The sequence below is a fragment of the Magallana gigas genome, chromosome 2 (assembly GCF_963853765.1).
Source record: "Magallana gigas chromosome 2, xbMagGiga1.1, whole genome shotgun sequence".
NCBI lineage: Eukaryota > Metazoa > Mollusca > Bivalvia > Ostreida > Ostreidae > Magallana > Magallana gigas.
In genome coordinates this window covers 1,805,263-1,826,237 of record NC_088854.1, presented here as the reverse complement: position 1 = coordinate 1,826,237, position 20,975 = coordinate 1,805,263, and the positions used below count along the sequence as shown (strand labels likewise).

The following is a 20,975-nucleotide window of genomic DNA, read 5'->3' as shown; positions in this document are numbered from 1 at the left end:
AAATATATATATATATCAACTGTGGTTGTTTCGGTTATTTGCTTGTTTTAATTATCTTTAGTAAATTTGTATATATTTTAGATATTAAATATTGTTTTGTGTTAAAACTATAAAGGGGAGAACGTTGTAGGATTCACAAACTTGTACCCAATCCTCTTATCATCAACATCCAAAAGAATGAAATATGTTAAAACCCAATAATTCATTTATAGTATTGTTACTCCAACCCACTCCGGGTAATGATCTGGATCCGACCATGAAGAACTACCCACATAGTATATTTACCCCCCACCCGTTGGATTATCTGGATCCGCACTTGAAGAACTACCCACATAGTATAGTTACCCCCACTCCATGGATTATCTAGATCCGGCCATGAAAAAGGCAATCGGTTTTTAGAACGCAGTTCGCAGTTCGCAATTGAATAGTGAACTGCGTTCTATAGAACGCAGTTCGCAATTCAAAATTTAGTGCGATTGAATAGTGAACTGCGTTCTATAGAACGCAGTTCGCAATTCAAACTTGGGGCCCGCTTGCCTTATAGGCAATTGAATAGTGAACTGCGTTCTATAGAACGCAGTTCGCAATTCAAATTTAGAATTCATACTTGGGGCCCGCTTGCCTTATAGGCAATTGAATAGTGAACTGCGTTCTATAGAACGCAGTTCGCAATTCAAAATTTAGAATTCATACTTGGGGCCCGCTTGCCTTATATGCAATTGAATAGTGAACTGCGTTCTATAGAACGCAGTTCGCAATTCAAAATTTAGAATTCATATTTGGGGCCCGCTTGCCTTATAGGCAATTGAATAGTGAACTGCGTTCTATAGAACGCAGTTCGCAATTCAAAATTTAGAATTCATACTTGGGGCCCGCTTGCCTTATATGCAATTGAATAGTGAACTGCGTTCTATAGAACGCAGTTCGCAATTCAAAATTTAGAATTCATACTTGGGACCCGCTTGCCTTATATGCAATTGAATAGTGAACTGCGTTCTATAGAACGCAGTTCGCAATTCAAAATTTAGAATTCATATTTGGGGCCCGCTTGCCTTATATGCAATTGAATAGCGAACTGCGTTCTATAGAACGCAGTTCGCAATTCAAAATTTAGAATTTCAAAATTTAGAATTCATATTTGGGGCCCGCTTGCCTTATATGCAATTGAATAGTGAACTGCGTTCTATAGAACGCAGTTCGCAATTCAAAATTTAGAATTCATATTTGGGGCCCGCTTGCCTTAAATGCAATTGAATAGTGAACTGCGTTCTATAGAACGCAGTTCGCAATTCAAAATTTAGAATTCATATTTGGGGCCCGCTTGCCTTAAATGCAATTGAATAGTGAACTGCGTTCTATAGAACGCAGTTCGCAATTCAAAATTTAGAATTCATATTTGGGGCCCGCTTGCCTTATATGCAATTGAATAGTGAACTGCGTTCTATAGAACGCAGTTCGCAATTCAAAATTTAGAATTCATATTTGGGGCCCGCTTGCCTTAAATGCAATTGAATAGTGAACTGCGTTCTATAGAACGCAGTTCGCAATTCAAAATTTAGAATTCATATTTGGGGCCCGCTTGCCTTATATGCAATTGAATAGTGAACTGCGTTCTATCTAGAACGCAGTTCGCAATTCAAATTGTTGAATAGTGAACTGCGTTCTATCTAGAACGCAGTTCGCAATTCAAAATTTAGAATTCATATATATTTGGGGCCCGCTTGCCTTATATGCAATTGAATAGTGAACTGCGTTCTATCTAGAACGCAGTTCGCAATTCAAAATTTAGAATTCATACTTGGGGCCCGCTTGCCTTATATGCAATTGAATAGTGAACTGCGTTCTATCTAGAACGCAGTTCGCAATTCAAAATTTAGAATTCATATTTGGGGCCCGCTTGCCTTAAATGCAATTGAATAGTGAACTGCGTTCTATAGAACGCAGTTCGCAATTCAAAATTTAGAATTCATATTTGGGGCCCGCTTGCCTTATATGCAATTGAATAGTGAACTGCGTTCTATCTAGAACGCAGTTCGCAATTCAAATTGTTGAATAGTGAACTGCGTTCTATCTAGAACGCAGTTCGCAATTCAAAATTTAGAATTCATATATATTTGGGGCCCGCTTGCCTTATATGCAATTGAATAGTGAACTGCGTTCTATCTAGAACGCAGTTCGCAATTCAAAATTTAGAATTCATACTTGGGGCCCGCTTGCCTTATATGCAATTGAATAGTGAACTGCGTTCTATCTAGAACGCAGTTCGCAATTCAAAATCTAGAATTCATATTTGGGGCCCGATTGCCTTATATGCAATTGAATAGTGAACTGCGTTCTATCTAGAATGCAGTTCGCGATTCAAAATTTAGAATTTATATTTGGGGCCCGCTTGCCTTATATGCAATTGAATAGTGAACTGCGTTCTAGAACGCAGTTCGCAATTCATTTTTTGGGACCGAAATTTTCAGGGGCATCTACTAGTGGTATTTCACTACCACTGTGAAATTTGGTGATGCAGTAATCTATAGTTTTTGAGATCTGTATGGTGTCCGGATAGGGCCATTTGCATTAGCGCGACATCGCGTTCAGATAAACGAGACATTGCGCTAACACATGTACACAACACACCGTCGCGCTAACGCAACTTTGCACAACACGCCGTCGCGCTAACACAACTTTGCACAACACGCCGTCGCGCTAACACAACTTTGCTTAACACGCCGTCGCGCTAACGCAACTTTGCAAGTTTCACAGTCTAGTAGGAAGTCGTGTCCGGAAATATTAGACTGCGCATGCTGAAATATGCATGCACGCAAGCATGGATAAAAAATAAATAAAATGTACTTTGAAATATATATATTATTTTCATTTATTATCAGTGCATATGAATAAAAATATAGTTACTGGTGTGTCACTAGATAAGGATATGAATTTCGTGGATCATTGTTTAGTTGATCCACGAAATTAAATATTCATTGAAGTGCAATTTTAATAAACATTTTGTATTGATAGGTTCATTGGCCACTAATTTACGTATACTTGATATTGTGACGCCGACGCCGAGGGTATAGCATAAGCTCCCCCCGACTTCGTTTCGGTGAGCTAAAAACTACCCAAATATGAATTCTAAATTTGAATTGCAAACTGCGTTCTAGATAGAACGCAGTTCACTATTCAATTGCATATAAGGCAAGCGGGCCTCAAATATGAATTCTAAATTTTGAATTTCGAACTCGAACTGCGTTCTAGATAGAACGCAGTTCACTATTCAATTGCATATAAGGCAAGCGGGCCCCAAGTATGAATTCTAAATTTTGAATTGCGAACTGCGTTCTATAGAACGCAGTTCACTATTCAATTGCATAAAAGGCAGGCGGGCCCCAAGTATGAATTCTAAATTTTGAATTGCGAACTGCGTTCTATAGAACGCAGTTCACTATTCAATTGCATAGAAGGCAAGCGGGCCCCAAATATGAATTCTAAATTTTGAATTGCGAACTGCGTTCTATAGAACGCAGTTCACTATTCAATTGCATATAAGGCAAGCGGGCCCCAAATATGAATTCTAAATTTTGAATTGCGAACTGCGTTCTATAGAACGCAGTTCACTATTCAATTGCATATAAGGCAAGCGGGCCCCAAATATGAATTCTAAATTTTGAATTGCGAACTGCGTTCTATAGAACGCAGTTCACTATTCAATCGCACTAAATTTTGAATTGCGAACTGCGTTCTATAGAACGCAGTTCACTATTCAATTGCGAACTGCGAACTGCGTTCTAAAAACTGATTGCCCATGAAAAACTACCATCATAGTATAGTTACCCCCACCCCGTGGGGTTATTTGGATCCGGCCATGAAGTACTAGCCACATAGTATAGTTACCCCCGCCCCGTGGGGTAATCTAGATCAGGCCATGAAGTACTAGCCACATAGTATAGTTACCCCCGCCCCGGTAATCTAGAAACGGCCATGAAGTACTAGCCACATAGTATAGTTACCCCAACCCCGGGGGATAATCTAGATTCGGCCATGAAGTACTGGCCACATACATGTAGTTTAGTTGCCCCACCCCCACCCTGGAGGATAATTTGGATCCGCTCATGAAGCTATAGGGACCACCAACCCCTCCATCCTATAGAAGTATTTCATTCCTTATGACTTGAAATTTATGCGGATGTTTTGAATACTTTTGTACACTTTTAAACTTCAGTAACATTGGAGGTTATCTGTAATTGAAAGTTAGAAACAAATATATGAGTTTTGAAGGGCAAGGGCGTATAAGGCGTTACATATCCCCTACTTGAAGCAATAAAAAAGACCTTGTTCGAATGTACATAAAATATGTATTCTTGGCTTGTATACAATATTTATGCTATAACTTTCACGATGCATGTGTCAATAACGTGTTTTCATACTAGTATTATAATCGTTTCCAAATTAAGCCACACGACGTTTTGGCCTAAATCTTGACCATTTACTGTGATAAATCATAAATTGCGATATTTTGGTATGAATGGGACTAGACTCTATCCTAAAAGTACTTTCATTAAAAGGATAACTTTTTTTTAATGTTATTATTGATTTATCTAAGTGGGGTCTAGACCCATTATGGGTCAAAATTCGTGGTTTTCACAAAAAAACTTAAAAATTTAGTTATATTTGTCAAACTATAAAAGTTATTCACAACATTTAGGATATGTCAACGTAGCTCAGTGTGATAGGCGGAGGACACCCGATTGAGATGGTGTTCAAATCAGAAGGGAATTTTCTTTTTAAATTTGCTTTTGCTTCCTTTTAGGTAAAACATTATTTTTTAAAATTTTATGTAATAGGTCTAGAATTAGTTTGGAAACATTTAAAACTCTTCGGATCCCGATAAAAAATACATAAATGATCTTGCCCATTCAAAATAACGTTTCATAAATAATAGCGCTAACACAGTCAGAGATTGTTTGATATCGCGTTGTAATGTTAAGAAAATAATCATAGAAATGAAATTAAAAAGAAAAGTATAAAGTATAAATGTATGTGTGTAAATGGTCAGATAATTCAGTTCTATATCATACATGTAGTGGTGCACACCTTCAAATGTAAGATTCCATTATATGAGATGCACATAAGTCGTTTAAATATCCTAGGTGCGATGGATTCGACAGACATTGTACGCTCCTTTCCTTTGCTACATAATAACTCTAAACTTCATAATATACTCATTGAATTGTGGTAGGATCGAATTTATTAACCGTATTAATTTATAACTTGTCAGAGATAACACTGTAAATGAGATTTTGCACACATGTGCCATGAAATATATCACTTGGAGGATATTTAATTTCCCCTATTGCCTCGATACAAATAGCCACCACACTCTTTGAAATAACCCGACTATCCATCGTCCGTAGTAGTTTGCGTCAAAATTATAGCATTTATTCTATTTGAAAAGATCTAAGATTTCTATATCTACTGGAGCTTAGTTTCGGGGGTCACAGAACTGACCATTCATACGCCGCTTTGGCGTCGCAGGGTACGGCTAAGTACGTGATAAAACGTCTAAATGACTTAATCCTGTCCATGACTCGGACAATCCAAAAGCCAGCGTCGCTAAAAAGCATCCCCTGACCGGGGTCTTAGCCGTGTATGATAAAGTACTAGGTCTAGATAAACTTTCGCTTATTGAGGAATACCAAAGGCGTTCAATAAAATGAACTAGACTTTTAAGAAATCTTTGTATACAGATGGAGAATATGCGAATGTTTTGAGAAAAAGCGGTAGAGGTCATGCCGTTTGAGTGCCATTGAGTTTATCCGGTAGAGCTTTTGTTTGATTTCCATATTGCAAGTGATAAGGCTGGTCATCCGTATACAGACGATATTAAATATTGTCCAGTGTGAATATTGATTCGGGGAGACAAATTTGGTCTTGAAAGAAAATTTATGGGAGGGTTTTCATAGATAGCACAAAATCCACTTTTCCTCCTGTTTTTGGTTTAAAAAGTTTTTACTTTCATGTGAAATATATATATCCTAGAGAACTCCACAGCATCTTCCAATGAGGACATTCCTGTTGATTGCCGAGTTGTTACTCTGTCTCATCATTTCCAGCACCAACGGGCACCTGATCGCTGGAACAATCAGTGGCTATTTCTATAACAGGATTGCCGTAAGTATATAGACAAGTACCCCCTGGTAACGAAGTGCTTCTTTTTTAGAAGATGGATATTTTATGTAAACTCTTTATCGTCTAAATTTTGGAATATTAAAAAAAAAACCAACGAAATCTAACATATTCAAATTTTTGCTACAGCAAAACTCACTAACAGCGACGTTTAATACCCCCAGAAATCAATATACTAGTATTCATTATAAATTAAATTTGAGGCGAATTCATTAGAAATCTTATAATACGTAACAAATTATGGATAGTTTGATACACGTATTTTTCAGGTATCATGATATTCATTTTTTAGTTTTTTTTTAGTTTAAACAATATTTTATTGATATTTTACAATAATAGGTACATATATTAGGCATAAATACAATAAGATTGGGAAACAAGCCAAAAGGCTTATACAAATCCCTCTCTTATTTCAAAAATACACAAATGACTACAGAGGATAAATTGGTAAAAGAATGCTTTTTCGCATCCCATATGGAAAACATTTTATGAACAAATTTTCAGGCACGTTAGATTGCATGTTTTTCAGAGTAGTTTAAAACGACTTTAAAACGTAAATAAACTATTTATCTTTTTGCTGTGTTATCTACATGTATCATGACGTCATCATTGATTTGTTTCTTTTTTCCCGTATTTTATGACTATAAGGGAATTGTGTAGAAAATAAAAAATACTTCTTTGGAAATTCTATTTAAAGCAATCCCAATACCTATTTAATTTAATATTATTCCGAAGAAAAGGTCAAGAACATTTTAAATGCCGTTTTCAGAAAGATTGTAGGCATTATGGGTAATTATATTACATTCGCTAAAAACAGTAAAAACTCAAAGATTTGTAGATGGATTCCTTCATATTTGAATGAAAATGACTTTTCATTGTGTTTATCTTAAAATTATGCTCTAATACATGTTATAAAACCACGCTATATTAAAACTCGTTTAGTACATAGTGAATTCGCGAATTTTTGTGGAGTCCCCGACAAAATTCTTACCAAATTCATGCAAAATTTTACGGTTAAAACGAACTCGGTTATATAAATAACGAATTTACGCATATAGGCCCAAGCGAGTGAATTTTTTTTTAACATCGAAGTGTTTTCTAACCTTTCCCTTTACCAATTAGAACAATTTTAGAATGAATTTATTTGCATTTAAATCCTTCAGTTTACCACCTGGTTATTTTAGGTTTCTACTGAAGATATTTTATTGCATGCCACAATAAGCACAAATGGTAGTCATATGGAAGATCACATGTATATTGCGAATTCTCCATAACAATTACATGTAATAAGATTTCCTTAGACAAATATAACGAATTACATTTATATCAAAGTAAATCCACTGGTCCCTAGGTATTCGCTATAACCGAGTTTTACTGCATTGTTATGGAGCACCGTTTTAAGAATTCATTTCTCAAATTTCAGAAACATGTAGGCTCCTTTCATTTACTTGATCTTGACCTTAATTTATTCATCTTTGTTTGATGAAAATATTAAGTTTGGTTAAGCCTGTGCTCAATATTTTTTTGAAGAAAACTGCATGCTTGAAAATTAAAATTTTTCAATTTAAGCGAAAAATGTTGAAATCAAAATGTTAATTTAATAGTGTCATATTTGATATTCCAAAATCGAAGGCATCTGGACCAAATTAAAAAAATTACTAAATTGCAAAAGTATTTAATATTTGTACAAAATAAACCCATATTAAAATAAAAATTAGGCTCTTCATCAGAGGTACACTTTAGTATATCAAGAGTTTTTCCTCCATTTAGATTTTTCCTTCAACATTTAAAAAAAAAGTGATTCAAATCCTTAGCACAAACTCCCTGTAAACAAGCTCAGGCAGTTCAGGCCGTGTTATATTTTTTCCAGAGACTGACCTACAGACTGGTCTGGGAGCGGGGGTATGGGCCCTGTGGACAGCCATGTTCAGCCCAGGACGTCGGTAATTACCTCTCCTCCCTACCTCCAGCGCTCTCTTCCCTGAAGTGGCGCTGCACAACCGGATGTCAGTCCGCCAACCAAGACTTACATGACGTCAGTTACACGTTAACTGCGGTCAGCGATGACGTTACGTCAGGATGGGAACAAGGCGAACAATATTTCTTATACAGCGGCATGGAAATTAATAATACCTACCAAGTCACGTGGGTCAACTGAATTTCCTATCTTATAAAATAATATTGTTTTGACAGATTTGCTTGACCCCCCCTCTCTCTCTCTCTCTCTCTCTCTCTCTCTCTCTCTCTCTCTCTCTCTCTCTCTCTCTCTCTCTCTCTCTGAGAATAAAGAATACTAATAGCTGTCCGAATTCACATGAAATGAAAGGAACATTTACCCTCTTACTTGTTTTCACCTTGAGTTTTTTTTGTAGTTTACCTTTGAAGACGTTTTTTTTTTTTTTTTTGCATTGAATTATTTACCAATTCAGATTATCGGGATATGAAGTGTTAGCCCCGTCGTTAGGGCTGGGAAAGATGGTAGCTGCTTTTGATTTTGGAATACGTAACGACACTGGGGTGCCGAATGCCAGTCCCATATCTGCTGTACCGGCAACATTAGGGTAAACTGTTAAAAATCATCTTCAATGTATCCTAGACCGGGTTTCCGTAACACTGAACTACAGAACTGTACATCTGAAAATCACAGTAAATAGAACCATTTTAACAAGAGCTTGGACTTTGGGTAGTTGTGTCAAACAGCAACGTGACGTAGGCCTGTCTGTTTCATTGCTAGCCACTCAGCCATGGCTTTTTGAAATCAACAAGATTTGTCTTGCTTTTAAGGTTCCTCACTACATCCACACTTATACTTTTTGAGACACTACGTCTTAAGATGGCGATTTAAATGTTTTGTTAAACTGTTTATATCGTTTGATGGGGTTGTATATCGTCGTAGATCAGTGGCTAAAGTATTGGGCTTCTGAACCGCAGATCATGAGTTCGAATCCGCCTGGAGCTTTTGTTCATGTTAACTGAATTAAATTTTTGAAAATGTAATTTTTCATCCAAAATTGCACATTTTTTTGGCCTATTAGATTTAAATACTTCTTATCCATTATGATATCTATCATTATAAAGTAATTTTTTACTGACTTGATAAAACATTTCACGGTGTAGTGAGCCACCTTAAGCTAAGACTACGCAATCGGTGCATATTTCGCTTGAAACCGCGTCATTACGGGCCGCCGGAAGGCGGTCCGTTATTTGATACACATTTAAATATTGTTACTGCGTTTCTGCGGGATAGTTCTTTTTTAGTAGAATTAATACTATGCTTATTTTTATGAATTAAAAGTAAATTTGCATGTAGAAATATGTTTTATGCCTTTTGGAAAATATCACATATTTTTTGTTTTAGTCGTAAATGAAAAGTAGGTCATACTTAGTAGATTGGCGTATTTGGCACCTTTTTATCGAGACTATAATCTATTCGGAAAATTTCGGAGTTCTTCATTCTTTTCAAAATGGTATGCGGTACATACTAAAGACCTGAAATACTAAAGACCTGAAAGTCATTCAATTTTATATAAATGATATATTTGAATTTCTATGTGCCGTGTCAAATAAAATGACTTTGCGTGTGTATTTATTATATTTCCATGTAAAATGTGGTAGAAAATATCAGTATATCAATTATTTACGCAAGAATATGACAGAAATGAAAATTTGAATTGACTGGAAAATTTGAACTAAACCATTTTCATTTTATTATGAGGTCCCTTGAAATCAAATATTAAACTAATGCATTAAGTTTTCATTCAATACAATGCAACAAAAAAAACCAAAATGGTTTGAAATATATAATTTCCAAGAGAAATTTCAAATGATGAGCTGAACTTTGTATTAGAGTAATGTACAAATCAATGTGTTCTCCATTACTTCATACTATGGCAATGATCATACACTTGCCGTTAGAAATGCTTACAGTAACGAAATCGATTCTTTATGATAATAGTAAAATGTTAAACTTCAAAACAAGTTGCTGAAAGTATATTAGAATTTACCATAAAAAATTAGTATAATCAACTCTTATTTTCTTCTTTCTGGTGTGTTTTTCTTTAAACAACCAATGATTCATACAACAATTATATTTTTGCGGCCCATTTGACGCTTGCGTCAATGTGATTTCTTGTTTTTAACTTGTTTTGACGCAGGGAATAGATAACTACGCCCTATACATCTTCCCAAGTCAAGGGTTTCTGATCCGCTCTGCTCTACATAAAGCTTAGCGGATCAGAAACCCTTGACTTGGGAAGATGCGCCCTATACTGAAAGTCCAAGGTCTTGTTAAAATGGTTCTACCTGGTTATGCTTTTAAAAGCTCAAGCCCAAAGGTACCTGGCTATTTATATATTTCTCATGGTAAAAAAGCCCCCCTACCTAGTGTATTATTATGTACTTTATATTAGTGGGTATGTTTCTTTTATTATGAGAATTTATAACGTCAGGTGCCTGTGCTCAAGTCTTTGTAAATCTAACATGTTAATCAGTTGATCTATATGAAGATATAAATGACAAACGGAACTTGCCCTCCATTCTCCCTCAGAGTACAATTTGGCTGTACCACTGTGATCAACATCCCCGCCGAGGACCCGGATGCAGACTCCGTCAGATGTCGCCTTGCCACACCTGAAGAGTGCGGGAACGCTTGTACAAACGCCCCAAACATCACATTAAACTGGGTATGTTGTTTTCAAATCTTCATTTTTAAATTTGTGTTCCCTGTCTTAACAATTTTAAAATTAAAATCTGCACACTGCATCGAAGTGGAACTCATGCTATTAATAATTAGGACAATGACATAGTTTTTATTGACTATTTACGAGTCAAATTACAAATATCCAAATCATATTGAACATAAATAACATGTACAGCCGTGCTCGTTGTTCAGGAGACGTGCTCTGTCTCTATCCCCGCCACAACTCAGCATGGGTACGAACCCAACCGGAAGTACGTCATCACGGTGATGGTGGAGGATTACCCGGATTACACAATATCCGTGGGGGACCAGGTCCGGTCCATCAGAAAACCCATCAGCAAAATCCCCAGCCAGGTACGTACCGAGCGTTCAAAATACCTAGCTTATCACCGCAGCGACCCGGGTCGATCCTCGTGATCGACAGGGGTTGTATGTGACAGGGCATGGTGGTCGCCCGCTTCTCTCCAGGTACTCCGGTTTCTTCCCACATCAATGACCCCCTCGCGCTAACATCCGTGCCAACGAGAGATATTAATATAAGTAGTAGAACTTTGTATATCAATCATTGTAAATTAAATAAGTTCAGTTCAGTTCAAAATACCCAGTCATGTAGGAACGTTCACAACCGCGTTGTTAAGACGTTCACAGAATGCCAAGTGCGACAGTTCAAGCAAAAATGCGCGCAAATAATGACGTGAATTTTGATTTATTTTCATGTGAAAATTGCTAGTTACATTTTTGTAAATCTTTTTACACGTGAATGTCCACCTCCATCTGCTATCCAGTTCGGATATATAACCTAGCAATTTGTCGTACACTATGGATTACAAAGGTATGATCGGAGCTTTGTCTTTGACTCTGTTCAGAATATTTCACAGTTTACAATAACGACAATCGTCAGACAGCAGGCTTGCGGAGACTTAGGAATGAGGGTGGACGGAGTGGTACCCAACCCCACCAACTTGTTCCGGGTATCCTATGCTGGTGGATCCGTGCAGTTTAATGGTGCGTTCTACATGCAGTCGCCGAACATCAAGTAAGAACCACGCTTGTCTCTCTTTACATTACAGTAACAGAACAACTATATATACGGAAAACAGGCTACAAATCTAATTCTAAATCCATCTGATTTTTGCAGTGACACAACATTCATCACCAGTTTCTTTAAGGGTGTCAATTATAACGTCCTACCGGATGACGAGAATAGAACGATAGGTAACTTCCGGGATGACGTCAGACGAGCGCGCTACGTCTGGGGCTCATATGATGTGCGCCAATACGCGGACACCCTTTTGTGTGTATGGGGGCGTAATTTTGAAGGGTAGGTAACGATTATGTGGATGGGATTACGTTATGACCCATATAGCCTTCATTTGTACAACGAAATGTTTATACAAGTATGTTCTATTTTCTATATTTCATAAACATTAATTTCGTTAAAAAGTTTTCAATAAGATTAGATGACAGAGGTATTATAAATAATTGATTAAACGTGCAAGACAGCAAGCTCATGTAAGGTTAAGTACCCTAGTACTTGAATATTTGGTGAGCTACAGGGATATTTGTTACTATTGTCCTTTCTGATATATTTCATTTTGTCAAATAAAATATACAACATGACTAGTCATGTTGTATATTTTATTTGACAAAATGAAATATATCAGAAAGGACACTATACATTAACGCATCTTGGATCCCGTTTTATTTGTAGAGTAACAACGGACCGATTTTGTTACACTGCAATATTGCTAGGCAAGTATGAATGATTTTGTGAATGGCCGCATTTAATTTCGTAGCCTTGTATGTATACAAAAACTCAATAAAATCTTTTAACAGACGTTCTCTAAAGGAAAAATTGAGTTAATTAATAACCTCTTCTCATCATTTTCAGTAAAACGGGTTTAGGATGATATAATAGCGATACTGTACAAGATTTGTGTAATTAAAAGTAGTATATCTATGAACATAAAAAGTGATTCTGACTGATTCATCAATAAAACTGGTATTTATTTGATATTTAAAATCTCAGTATGATGGGTGTAGAACAATAATTGAAATTGGTACAAGAAGATTTATTTTGACCATCTCAACAAGATTTGTTTGGACAGTCGCATATAACAAGAAGTGCTTTTACCGTCCCTTCCTGTTATAGATGTGGACGACTGTGGGGGGCACACGTGTCAAAATGGCGGGAAATGTGTGGATCTTTTCAGGAGGTGGACCTGTAAGTGTCCCCATGGATTCAAACCCAAGGACTGCTCACACAGTAGGTTATACTACCATAGTCGTTGCAGTCATTCAGTATATTTAATATAAACAAAAGAGCTACCTACGAAGTAGGTAAAACTACAAATTGATTTAAAGTATAAAATACATGTAAATGGGATCGTTGATATTAAAACAGAACATTTACAATTATTAATCCAGAAGTACAACACCAGTATAATTATTTATTAACGTTTTCCGGTTTTAGTATAATTTCAGCAGTACGAATTTTAAAACAATATTTAACATTATATGCTGTTATGATGATTCCAGAAGTGACATGTGCTGACTTCCCATGTAAGAATAATGGAACCTGTGTCGATACCGGAACCTTATACATTTGTGCATGCGCTTCAGGTACTGGAAGAACAGTAAAAATGAATTAAAAATCCTTAACAAGAAAAAATGAATTAAAAACAAATTAACTGATTTACATTTTTCATTGCACGGTATGTAATTGTTTTTGGCCTTTTCATTGTCACTTTCAAAGACCCCTGATCAGACTAATATTGCTGATATTTCTAAGCCGGTAGAATGGTTTGAAGTGGTAGTACATGTAATATCATTGTGATGTGCATTGTTTTTATGATACACTTATTCCAGGTTTTACGGGTCTCGACTGTGAAATGAAGATACAAACTGTTGGCAAGTATCCAATTACATTATTGTTTACGTATAGAGATTTATATTTACACTATAAAAATTTCAAGTTAATGGCAATGTATTTTTATGAAATATTAAAACGTTCAGTTTTATGTGAATATTTTTTCTTCCTTTTTTATAGGTTCCAAAAAGTCGGTGAGTAGACTTCTGTTCTTTCGGTGATGTGTTATTGACGGTCGTTGAATCGCCTTCATTTTAAAAGGTTTGTTTTCCAGGACTTTAAGGTAGTGCCCGCAGTACTGGGGACGATAGCTGGGGTCGCCACGGCGCTTGTGGTGACGGGATGTTGTTGGTGGTTTCTATTTGCTGCCGCCAAAAGGCCCGACTCCAGAGAGAAGAAAAGAAGGGTGTCTCCTTCAGATCTCCACAATGTCACACACAGCAGCCATCAACACCACACACAGGGGGACCTCAGTATAAACCCAACACAGGAGGACCTCAATAAAAACCACACACCGGACCAGGATTTACACCTCACTGCCTGATATTACAGCCACTGATGTCACAGACAAAATAACTGCTACATTGCCCATTGTGACAGAATGAATAACCGTCAAATTGCCTACTCTTGCAGAATGAATAACCACTAATACAGTGCCTATTCTTATAGAGTGAAAAACCACTGCAGTGTCTGATGTTATAGAATAAACACCACCACGTTGTCTAATGTTACAAAATGAATTACATTGCTTTCTGAATAACCAGAATGAATAACCAGTACAATGCTTTTTGTTATTATAAAATAAAAAACATTGCCTAGTGTTACCAAATGAAAACGTGTACATCACCTCTTCTGTATGATGAATAACCGCGATATTGTCTAATGTTACAGAATGAATAACAGCTACAATACCGTCTACAAGAGGATAAATAACCGCTACATTGTCTACTGTTACAGAATGAATAACAGCTACAATACCGTCTATTAGAGGATAAATAACCGCTGCATTGTCTAATGTTACAGAATGAATAACCATGCACTATAATACCGTCTAATAGAGGATAAATAACCGCTACATTGTCTAATGTTACAGAATGAATAACCATGCACTACAATACCGTCTAATAGAGGATAAATAACCGCTACATTGTCTACTGTTACATAATGAATAACAGCTACAATACCGTCTATTAGAGGATAAATAACCGCTACATTGTCTAATGTTACAGAATGAATAACCATGCACTATAATACCGTCTAATAGAGGATAAATAACCGCTACATTGTCTACTGTTACAGAATGAATAACAGCTACAATACCGTCTATTAGAGGATAAATAACCGCTGCATTGTCTAATGTTACAGAATAATTGACATTCTTACCGTTTATATTACTGTGAAATGTATTGCATGTTTTTTCTTTGGTGTATATTAAGGTATACCATGGTATTTAATGAATCTTGACTGAAATCACAACAAACAGTATTTTGTTTAGGACGTTACATATGATAACCAAGCCATCGGTCGGGGTGCCCAGCGCAGGCATGACCTCGGCTGATAAAAATGATTCAAACTTGTACATATACATGCAAAGAGTTGGAGGACCATCCGTCCAAGACCAATTTTGTTGTCGATATCGACGGTATCCAATACAAATATTATATAAATATTTTATATTAATAAAGGCCAACTACGATTTCGATATCGATGAAATCATACACATGTCATGTTGTAAATTTTGAATTTACCGAGTGCAAGTAAATACAAAATTTACAACATGACAACTTGTAAATTTTGTATTTACTGCCATCCGGTAAATTCAAAATTTACATGACACACACAATGATGATATCGACAGGCATTATTAAGTTGCAAAATAAGCACGATATCGACAATACTATAGACAAGCCTGGTACAAATTTCGTAAGTTCTTGATTACATTGTACACATGCGAATCGATATCGATACGATATCGTCGATATCAACGTACAATATGGATAACTCAATTGTGTGATGTCTAATCATGAAAATACGCAAAATAAAGTGTGATATATATATATATATATATATATATATATATATATATATATATATATATATATATATATATATATATATATATATATATATATAGTGTGTGTGTGTCTGTGGTGTTTAAGGATGGTGAAACGATATCGATGGTTTATCGACACTATGTATAAAGTGCTCAATACAGATAAACTTTTGGCAGGGGTGGGGTCGCTTACGTTCAAAGGTAATTAATTAAATTACAATTACTTGCCATAGTTGAAGCTTTAGGTCAAATTAAAAAGCATAACATAATAGTTTATACACTTATATGATATTCACAAATTTGGGAACCGTATGATTAGATAGTAAATCATTGAAAATAAATTATAAATAAATGTACACGACTGTATATTAGGTAAAAAAAATGCTAGTTAATATTTGTTTTATACCTATGTACCATTGGAAGTGTGGGGGACAATGAATAGTGGACAGCTTTCTTATTCATATTTATATTTACATCAGTGTGTAATTGAAAGTAAATGAAAAGTAATTTGAATTACATGGGTTTTTTGAAAGTAATGAAATTACATTTACATGTGATTGTTCAATTACACAATTACTTTTAATTCAGGCTTGGGGTAATGCTAAATGTAATGGTAATGCATTGCAATGCATTACATGTTTTCAAAGTAATGCTAGTAATGTGTAATGCCACAAAATTAGCATTACAAGTAATGGTAATGTAATTCATAACTTTCCAAAATTTAGTGTAATGCTGGCATTACATGGCATTACTTTGCATTACTATGCTTATTTATGCATGTTCACTTTAAAAAATGTGATGAATAAATGAATAGCTGAAAATGAATTTGATTAACTTTATTATAAAGAAGAAAGAAATAATTCTTGAAATAAAAATGTTTTAGTTGTATTAAAAAAGATTTATAAAATTTCATAAATTGTTCATATTACTAGATTTTTTAAAACAAAGTAATGGTAATGGTAATGCATTACTTTACTCATGTAATGGTAATGTAATGCATTACTTCAAGAAAATCAAGTATAATGGTAATGGTAATTTAATGCCAAATTTATGAAGTAATGGTAATGTAATGCATAACACAATGTAATTCGCCCAAGCCTGTTTTAATTCATCAATATTTGTAATTAATTACACTCAATTACCATTACAAATTACCATTACCCCATCCCTGACTTTCAAATAGCAATAACTCGAATTTTGATCACAAAAAACCCCCAAGTATGGAGAGATTGTAAATATTTGCTGCTTCCTAAAAAAACCCAGAAGAAAAGAATAATTCCTGTTTTCCGTTCCTTTATAAGGTGTTTATGATATAGAAGCAATAAGAGGCGTTACAATGACGTCGCGATAAGTTTGCTCCGGATTCCCGGACCTACGTCAGTTAATTGTCAGCTCACCAGGGGAGATCAAAATGATGTCATGGGCTAGAACATTTTCATATTAATACATTAATAAATTTTATCTTGGTTTATTTTCCGTTGAATTTTCAAAGGTTTGTCTATTTTTTCACGGGGAAATAAAAGTATATGTCTCAATAATTTCCGAACAGCCCTTCTACACTAGTTTTCTAATCCTTAGAAATGACACTCTTTCAAATCAACTGGTTTGTGATGTGTAGAGTTGTTTCTGATAAAAAAAAGAAGAAGTATATATTCATAAATCTAATTTTCTTTATTCTCTTTGCTTTTGAATTCTGTCAATCGTAGTTTGTAAATAAAGTCATTTTTATTAATACAGTTTGGGTTTTTGATAACTATGAGAAAAGCTCTCGCCCTGGACAAAACCCGCACTAGATGGACCAAGCACCCCCCCCCCCTAAAAAAAAAAACCACCCCCAAGAGAGGAAAAAAAGTCGTGCAATGACTTGTATACAAATGACATCTAAAATGTGAAAATAACCCAAAATTAATTTACACTCGTAAACATGATTAACTGGCCTCTCCTTGCTTTTTATTCCTTTTTAATCTTCAAATTGTCCCGACATTATAGATAAAATTGAACGCACATAAGACGCTCGCAAATAAATAAATGCACTATAACAACACAAAAGGGATTACGTCTCTTGTGTGAGTTATTTTCAATTCAATTCAATTCATTGACAAAAACCACACATTTTAATAACATCGGGCGTGAAATGCTAAATGCTGCCATATAAAACTGCAATTTGGGACTGGGACTGGGAGTGAATCGAACATCGGATCGAACAAAATGGTAAGAATGTTTGTTACCTCTTAATTAATGACACTACTTGTGTATCTGAAATAGTCATGTTAACGTGAACTTCTCAAAACAACAATGCTACAAATATCTTTACTCAGTAGAGGTGGCATCGCGGCAATCCATTCATTATTTTATAGGCCTAGTTATTACGGAAACGATTCAATCTCAGAATCTTATCCGAAACAGACTGACAGATTGGGTTATAAAAGCAGAGACATAAATAACAATAATATTATTTATGTCTCTGATAAAAGTTATCACATCGAGGCACTAGAATTTGAAAACACATTTTGTTACATGCATGTATTTATAATAGGAACTCTGTTGTAATGATAGGCCTGTTGGGTCTCAATCTTGCGCAAAAAAAAAAGACTTGTCCACACCGAGATATCTCCGGAAGGGCTCAACACTGCTCAACTACAGTCATCCCACTCATACTGTAAACAATGTTTTATTTCCAAAAGCTTGATCTTTAAATACTTGATAACAAACATGACAAAGACAGTTAGTTACGTTACCATTCCTGTTTTTAAAAATATTGCAATCTAAGACAGTGGACTGAGTACAGTCATGTTTAGACATCAAGTTTGATAAATGTTTCCTTTGTGTTTTTCAGTCCATCTGATGATGAATAGGTGCGACCATGAATGTTGACACTGAGTGTGACTTTGGCACCCTGCCAGTGGTGGCCTGGGTCCGAGTTTTGGAGCACTTGCCCCTCAAGGACCGGTACCACGCCTCCCTAGTCTGCTCCAATGTGTTTGAGGCGTTCAGTCATCCCTCTCTGTGGCGTTCAGTGACACTGACTGTAGAGGGAGGGTCAGGGAAATTCAGGAGTTTGCATATGGTTAATATACCACAGCGGAACTTCCACCTTGTCCAGAAGTTTGGGAGAATGTTCCACCACATCACGTTTTCCGTATTGGCACCTTTGGACGAAAGCTTTGGGGAGTGGAATACGGTGTTAGCGGACAACATTAAGAGGTTTAATGCCAGTAGTCTGACATTTGATGTTGGAGGATTGAAAAACATCGCAAAAGGTGGAGTTATGAGAACATTGACTGAGAATATTAAACCGATGGTGGATTTGGTGAGGAATTCACTGTACCTCAAGTCCCTTGTTATAAAATCGTGGCCAACTTTTGCCAGCTCATTAAATAAAGCAGACAAGAATGTGTTCCAGGCTGCCATGGACAATGATAAAATAAGGAATCTGACAAAACTAAGTATCTTTGATTGTGATTCTGTGGCATGGTCTGAACGTAGACCGCTGTTACTTCCTGTCGACCTGACGCATAAGATGGTGGAACATTTCAAAAGTCTCTCTCATTTGGCCTTAAGGTCACCCATGCTAAGCGAGGATCTGATCAGATGTCTGTCATGTGGTGACAGACAAAGACTTCAGCAGCTAAAGATTTCTATAAATTATCTTCCGCAAAACGAAAGCTTTGAAATTCCCCAAATAACGGATTCTGTTTGGAGAGATTTCACAAACCATAACACCAAAGTTCGAGTCCATGTTTTGGTGCTTTCACGGGTACCACATCACTCTATGGAAATGTTCCTTCGCCCTTCCTGTCCGCTGTACAATATCAGGTTTGGAGAATTCGTTCGTTGCGATAAAGAGTTTGTTGCCTATTTGGCCAATACATTTACTTCTAGTTTAGAAACATTTGAGTATTATGAGGAGGACGGTGATTTTGAACAGGAGCTTATTTCATTGGTGGAGTGTTCTAGTCAGTTGTGCAGATTGGTCTACTGCGGGAAAATCAGCATAAAACACGTCATACACCTGGCTGAACTGAGAGGAGCAGAGTGGCAGGTGTTACACTTGGCAAGAAAAAACATTTACACGGTCCCCAAGAATGCCAACGAACCGGAAATCGATGGGGACACAGTCATTGCAAAAAATTCTTCCGGTGAATACGTTCTTGTGAATATGTTGAAATTTCACGAGCAGACTTCCATCACTAGCAACGGAGAAGAGGAACAGATTATGATAGATAGGGTGTCACAAAAGCTGGGGAGGAAGTGGTTTCCTGACAGTGATATGTGACTGAAGCATAAATGAAGATTAAATGAAAGGTGCTAATGTACATATTATTATTTAACTTTATTGCATTTATATACCTTATATGCATTTGATATTCTCATACTTTGATATTTAGAATGAAGCAATTAATTTTACAAACTTGTATCTTACTCTTTTTAGAATTGTTAGACACATGTATGATATTTATAATTTATTTTGTGGTTTGGTGTTAAACCTTATGGTTTATTTGCAAAGTTTTACCTAAATAACGAACCAATCGGATTGATACTATAGTAGTCTATAGAGCTAGAAGTACTCTTGTTAAAACTAACCTAATTTTCTTTTGTATATCAGATAAATATTTACCAAACATTTTGTAAGACATTTAAAGTTATATCCACACACTGCACGCAGGCTTTTGTGCACAGTAGAGGTCTTTTTTATTAATTTAAGGAAGTGTAGTTCTACAAAGGTTTGTCAAACCCAAATTGTCAAAAATATTTCATTCTATTCTATGAAACAATTAACATGGCTCGTTACTGTTTTTCAGACATAGGTGTATATATCTTTATTATTAAATTTTTACCAACAAAATGGACAGGCCATATTTTATCGGAAATTTTAATATTTCATTTTACCATTTTTTGTTTAACAATGAATTATATGACATGTCAAACGTTGCAGTATTCAATATTTCTGTTTGCATCAGTTATGCATATGAATTTTTATGTGAATTCAACTTTTGTATATTCCATACAGAATTCACATATTAATGAATACAAACTCAAAAATTATATATACAGTACATGAATTAAAAAAATTAATAGACATTTCATTAAAAAATACAATTTGAAACTTTAACGAATGCAAAGTAAAAATGGACAAGATTATTATAAACAAACTTTTCTCTTGTGTAATTATTTTA

At 35.6% G+C, this 20,975-nt stretch overlaps 2 protein-coding genes across 3 annotated transcripts; both read left to right on the top strand.

Annotated features, from left to right (window-relative positions):
* The first annotated feature begins 5,343 nt into the window (after positions 1-5,343).
* Positions 5,344-14,691, top strand: LOC105346853 (uncharacterized). The gene is made up of 14 exons (XM_066074454.1): positions 5,344-5,810; positions 6,031-6,162; positions 8,048-8,322; positions 8,607-8,738; positions 10,724-10,859; positions 11,069-11,230; positions 11,755-11,912; positions 12,015-12,197; positions 12,588-12,628; positions 13,029-13,142; positions 13,415-13,498; positions 13,745-13,786; positions 13,926-13,939; positions 14,020-14,691. The coding sequence occupies exons 2-14, from the start codon at positions 6,052-6,054 to the stop codon at positions 14,287-14,289; spliced, it is 1,722 nt and encodes a 573-aa protein (XP_065930526.1). The 5' UTR covers positions 5,344-5,810; positions 6,031-6,051; the 3' UTR covers positions 14,290-14,691.
* Positions 14,692-17,885: 3,194 nt separating this feature from the next.
* LOC105346854 (F-box/LRR-repeat protein 21) lies at positions 17,886-20,632 on the top strand. 2 transcript variants are annotated; one of them, XM_011455601.4, is made up of 2 exons: positions 17,886-18,009; positions 18,635-20,631. In XM_011455601.4, the coding sequence occupies exon 2, from the start codon at positions 18,662-18,664 to the stop codon at positions 20,072-20,074; it is 1,413 nt and encodes a 470-aa protein (XP_011453903.3). In that variant the 5' UTR covers positions 17,886-18,009; positions 18,635-18,661; the 3' UTR covers positions 20,075-20,631. The 2 variants fall into 2 exon arrangements, with proteins under 2 accessions (XP_011453903.3, XP_065930524.1); XM_066074452.1 differs by lacking the exon at positions 17,886-18,009 and adding an exon at positions 18,345-18,457 and having other exon boundaries at positions 18,635-20,632.
* The last annotated feature ends 343 nt before the right edge of the window (positions 20,633-20,975 follow it).

Excerpts from the sequence above, each read along its gene's own strand:
- LOC105346854 (XM_066074452.1), top strand. The coding sequence starts at position 18,662 with ATGAATGTTGACACTGAGTGTGACTTTGGCACCCTGCCAGTGGTGGCC.
- LOC105346853 (XM_066074454.1), top strand. The coding sequence starts at position 6,052 with ATGAGGACATTCCTGTTGATTGCCGAGTTGTTACTCTGTCTCATCATT. Across the intron at positions 10,860-11,068 it reads CAAACATCACATTAAACTGG|GAGACGTGCTCTGTCTCTAT; the intron begins GTATGTTGTTTT and ends CTCGTTGTTCAG. Across the intron at positions 13,499-13,744 it reads CATTTGTGCATGCGCTTCAG|GTTTTACGGGTCTCGACTGT; the intron begins GTACTGGAAGAA and ends CACTTATTCCAG.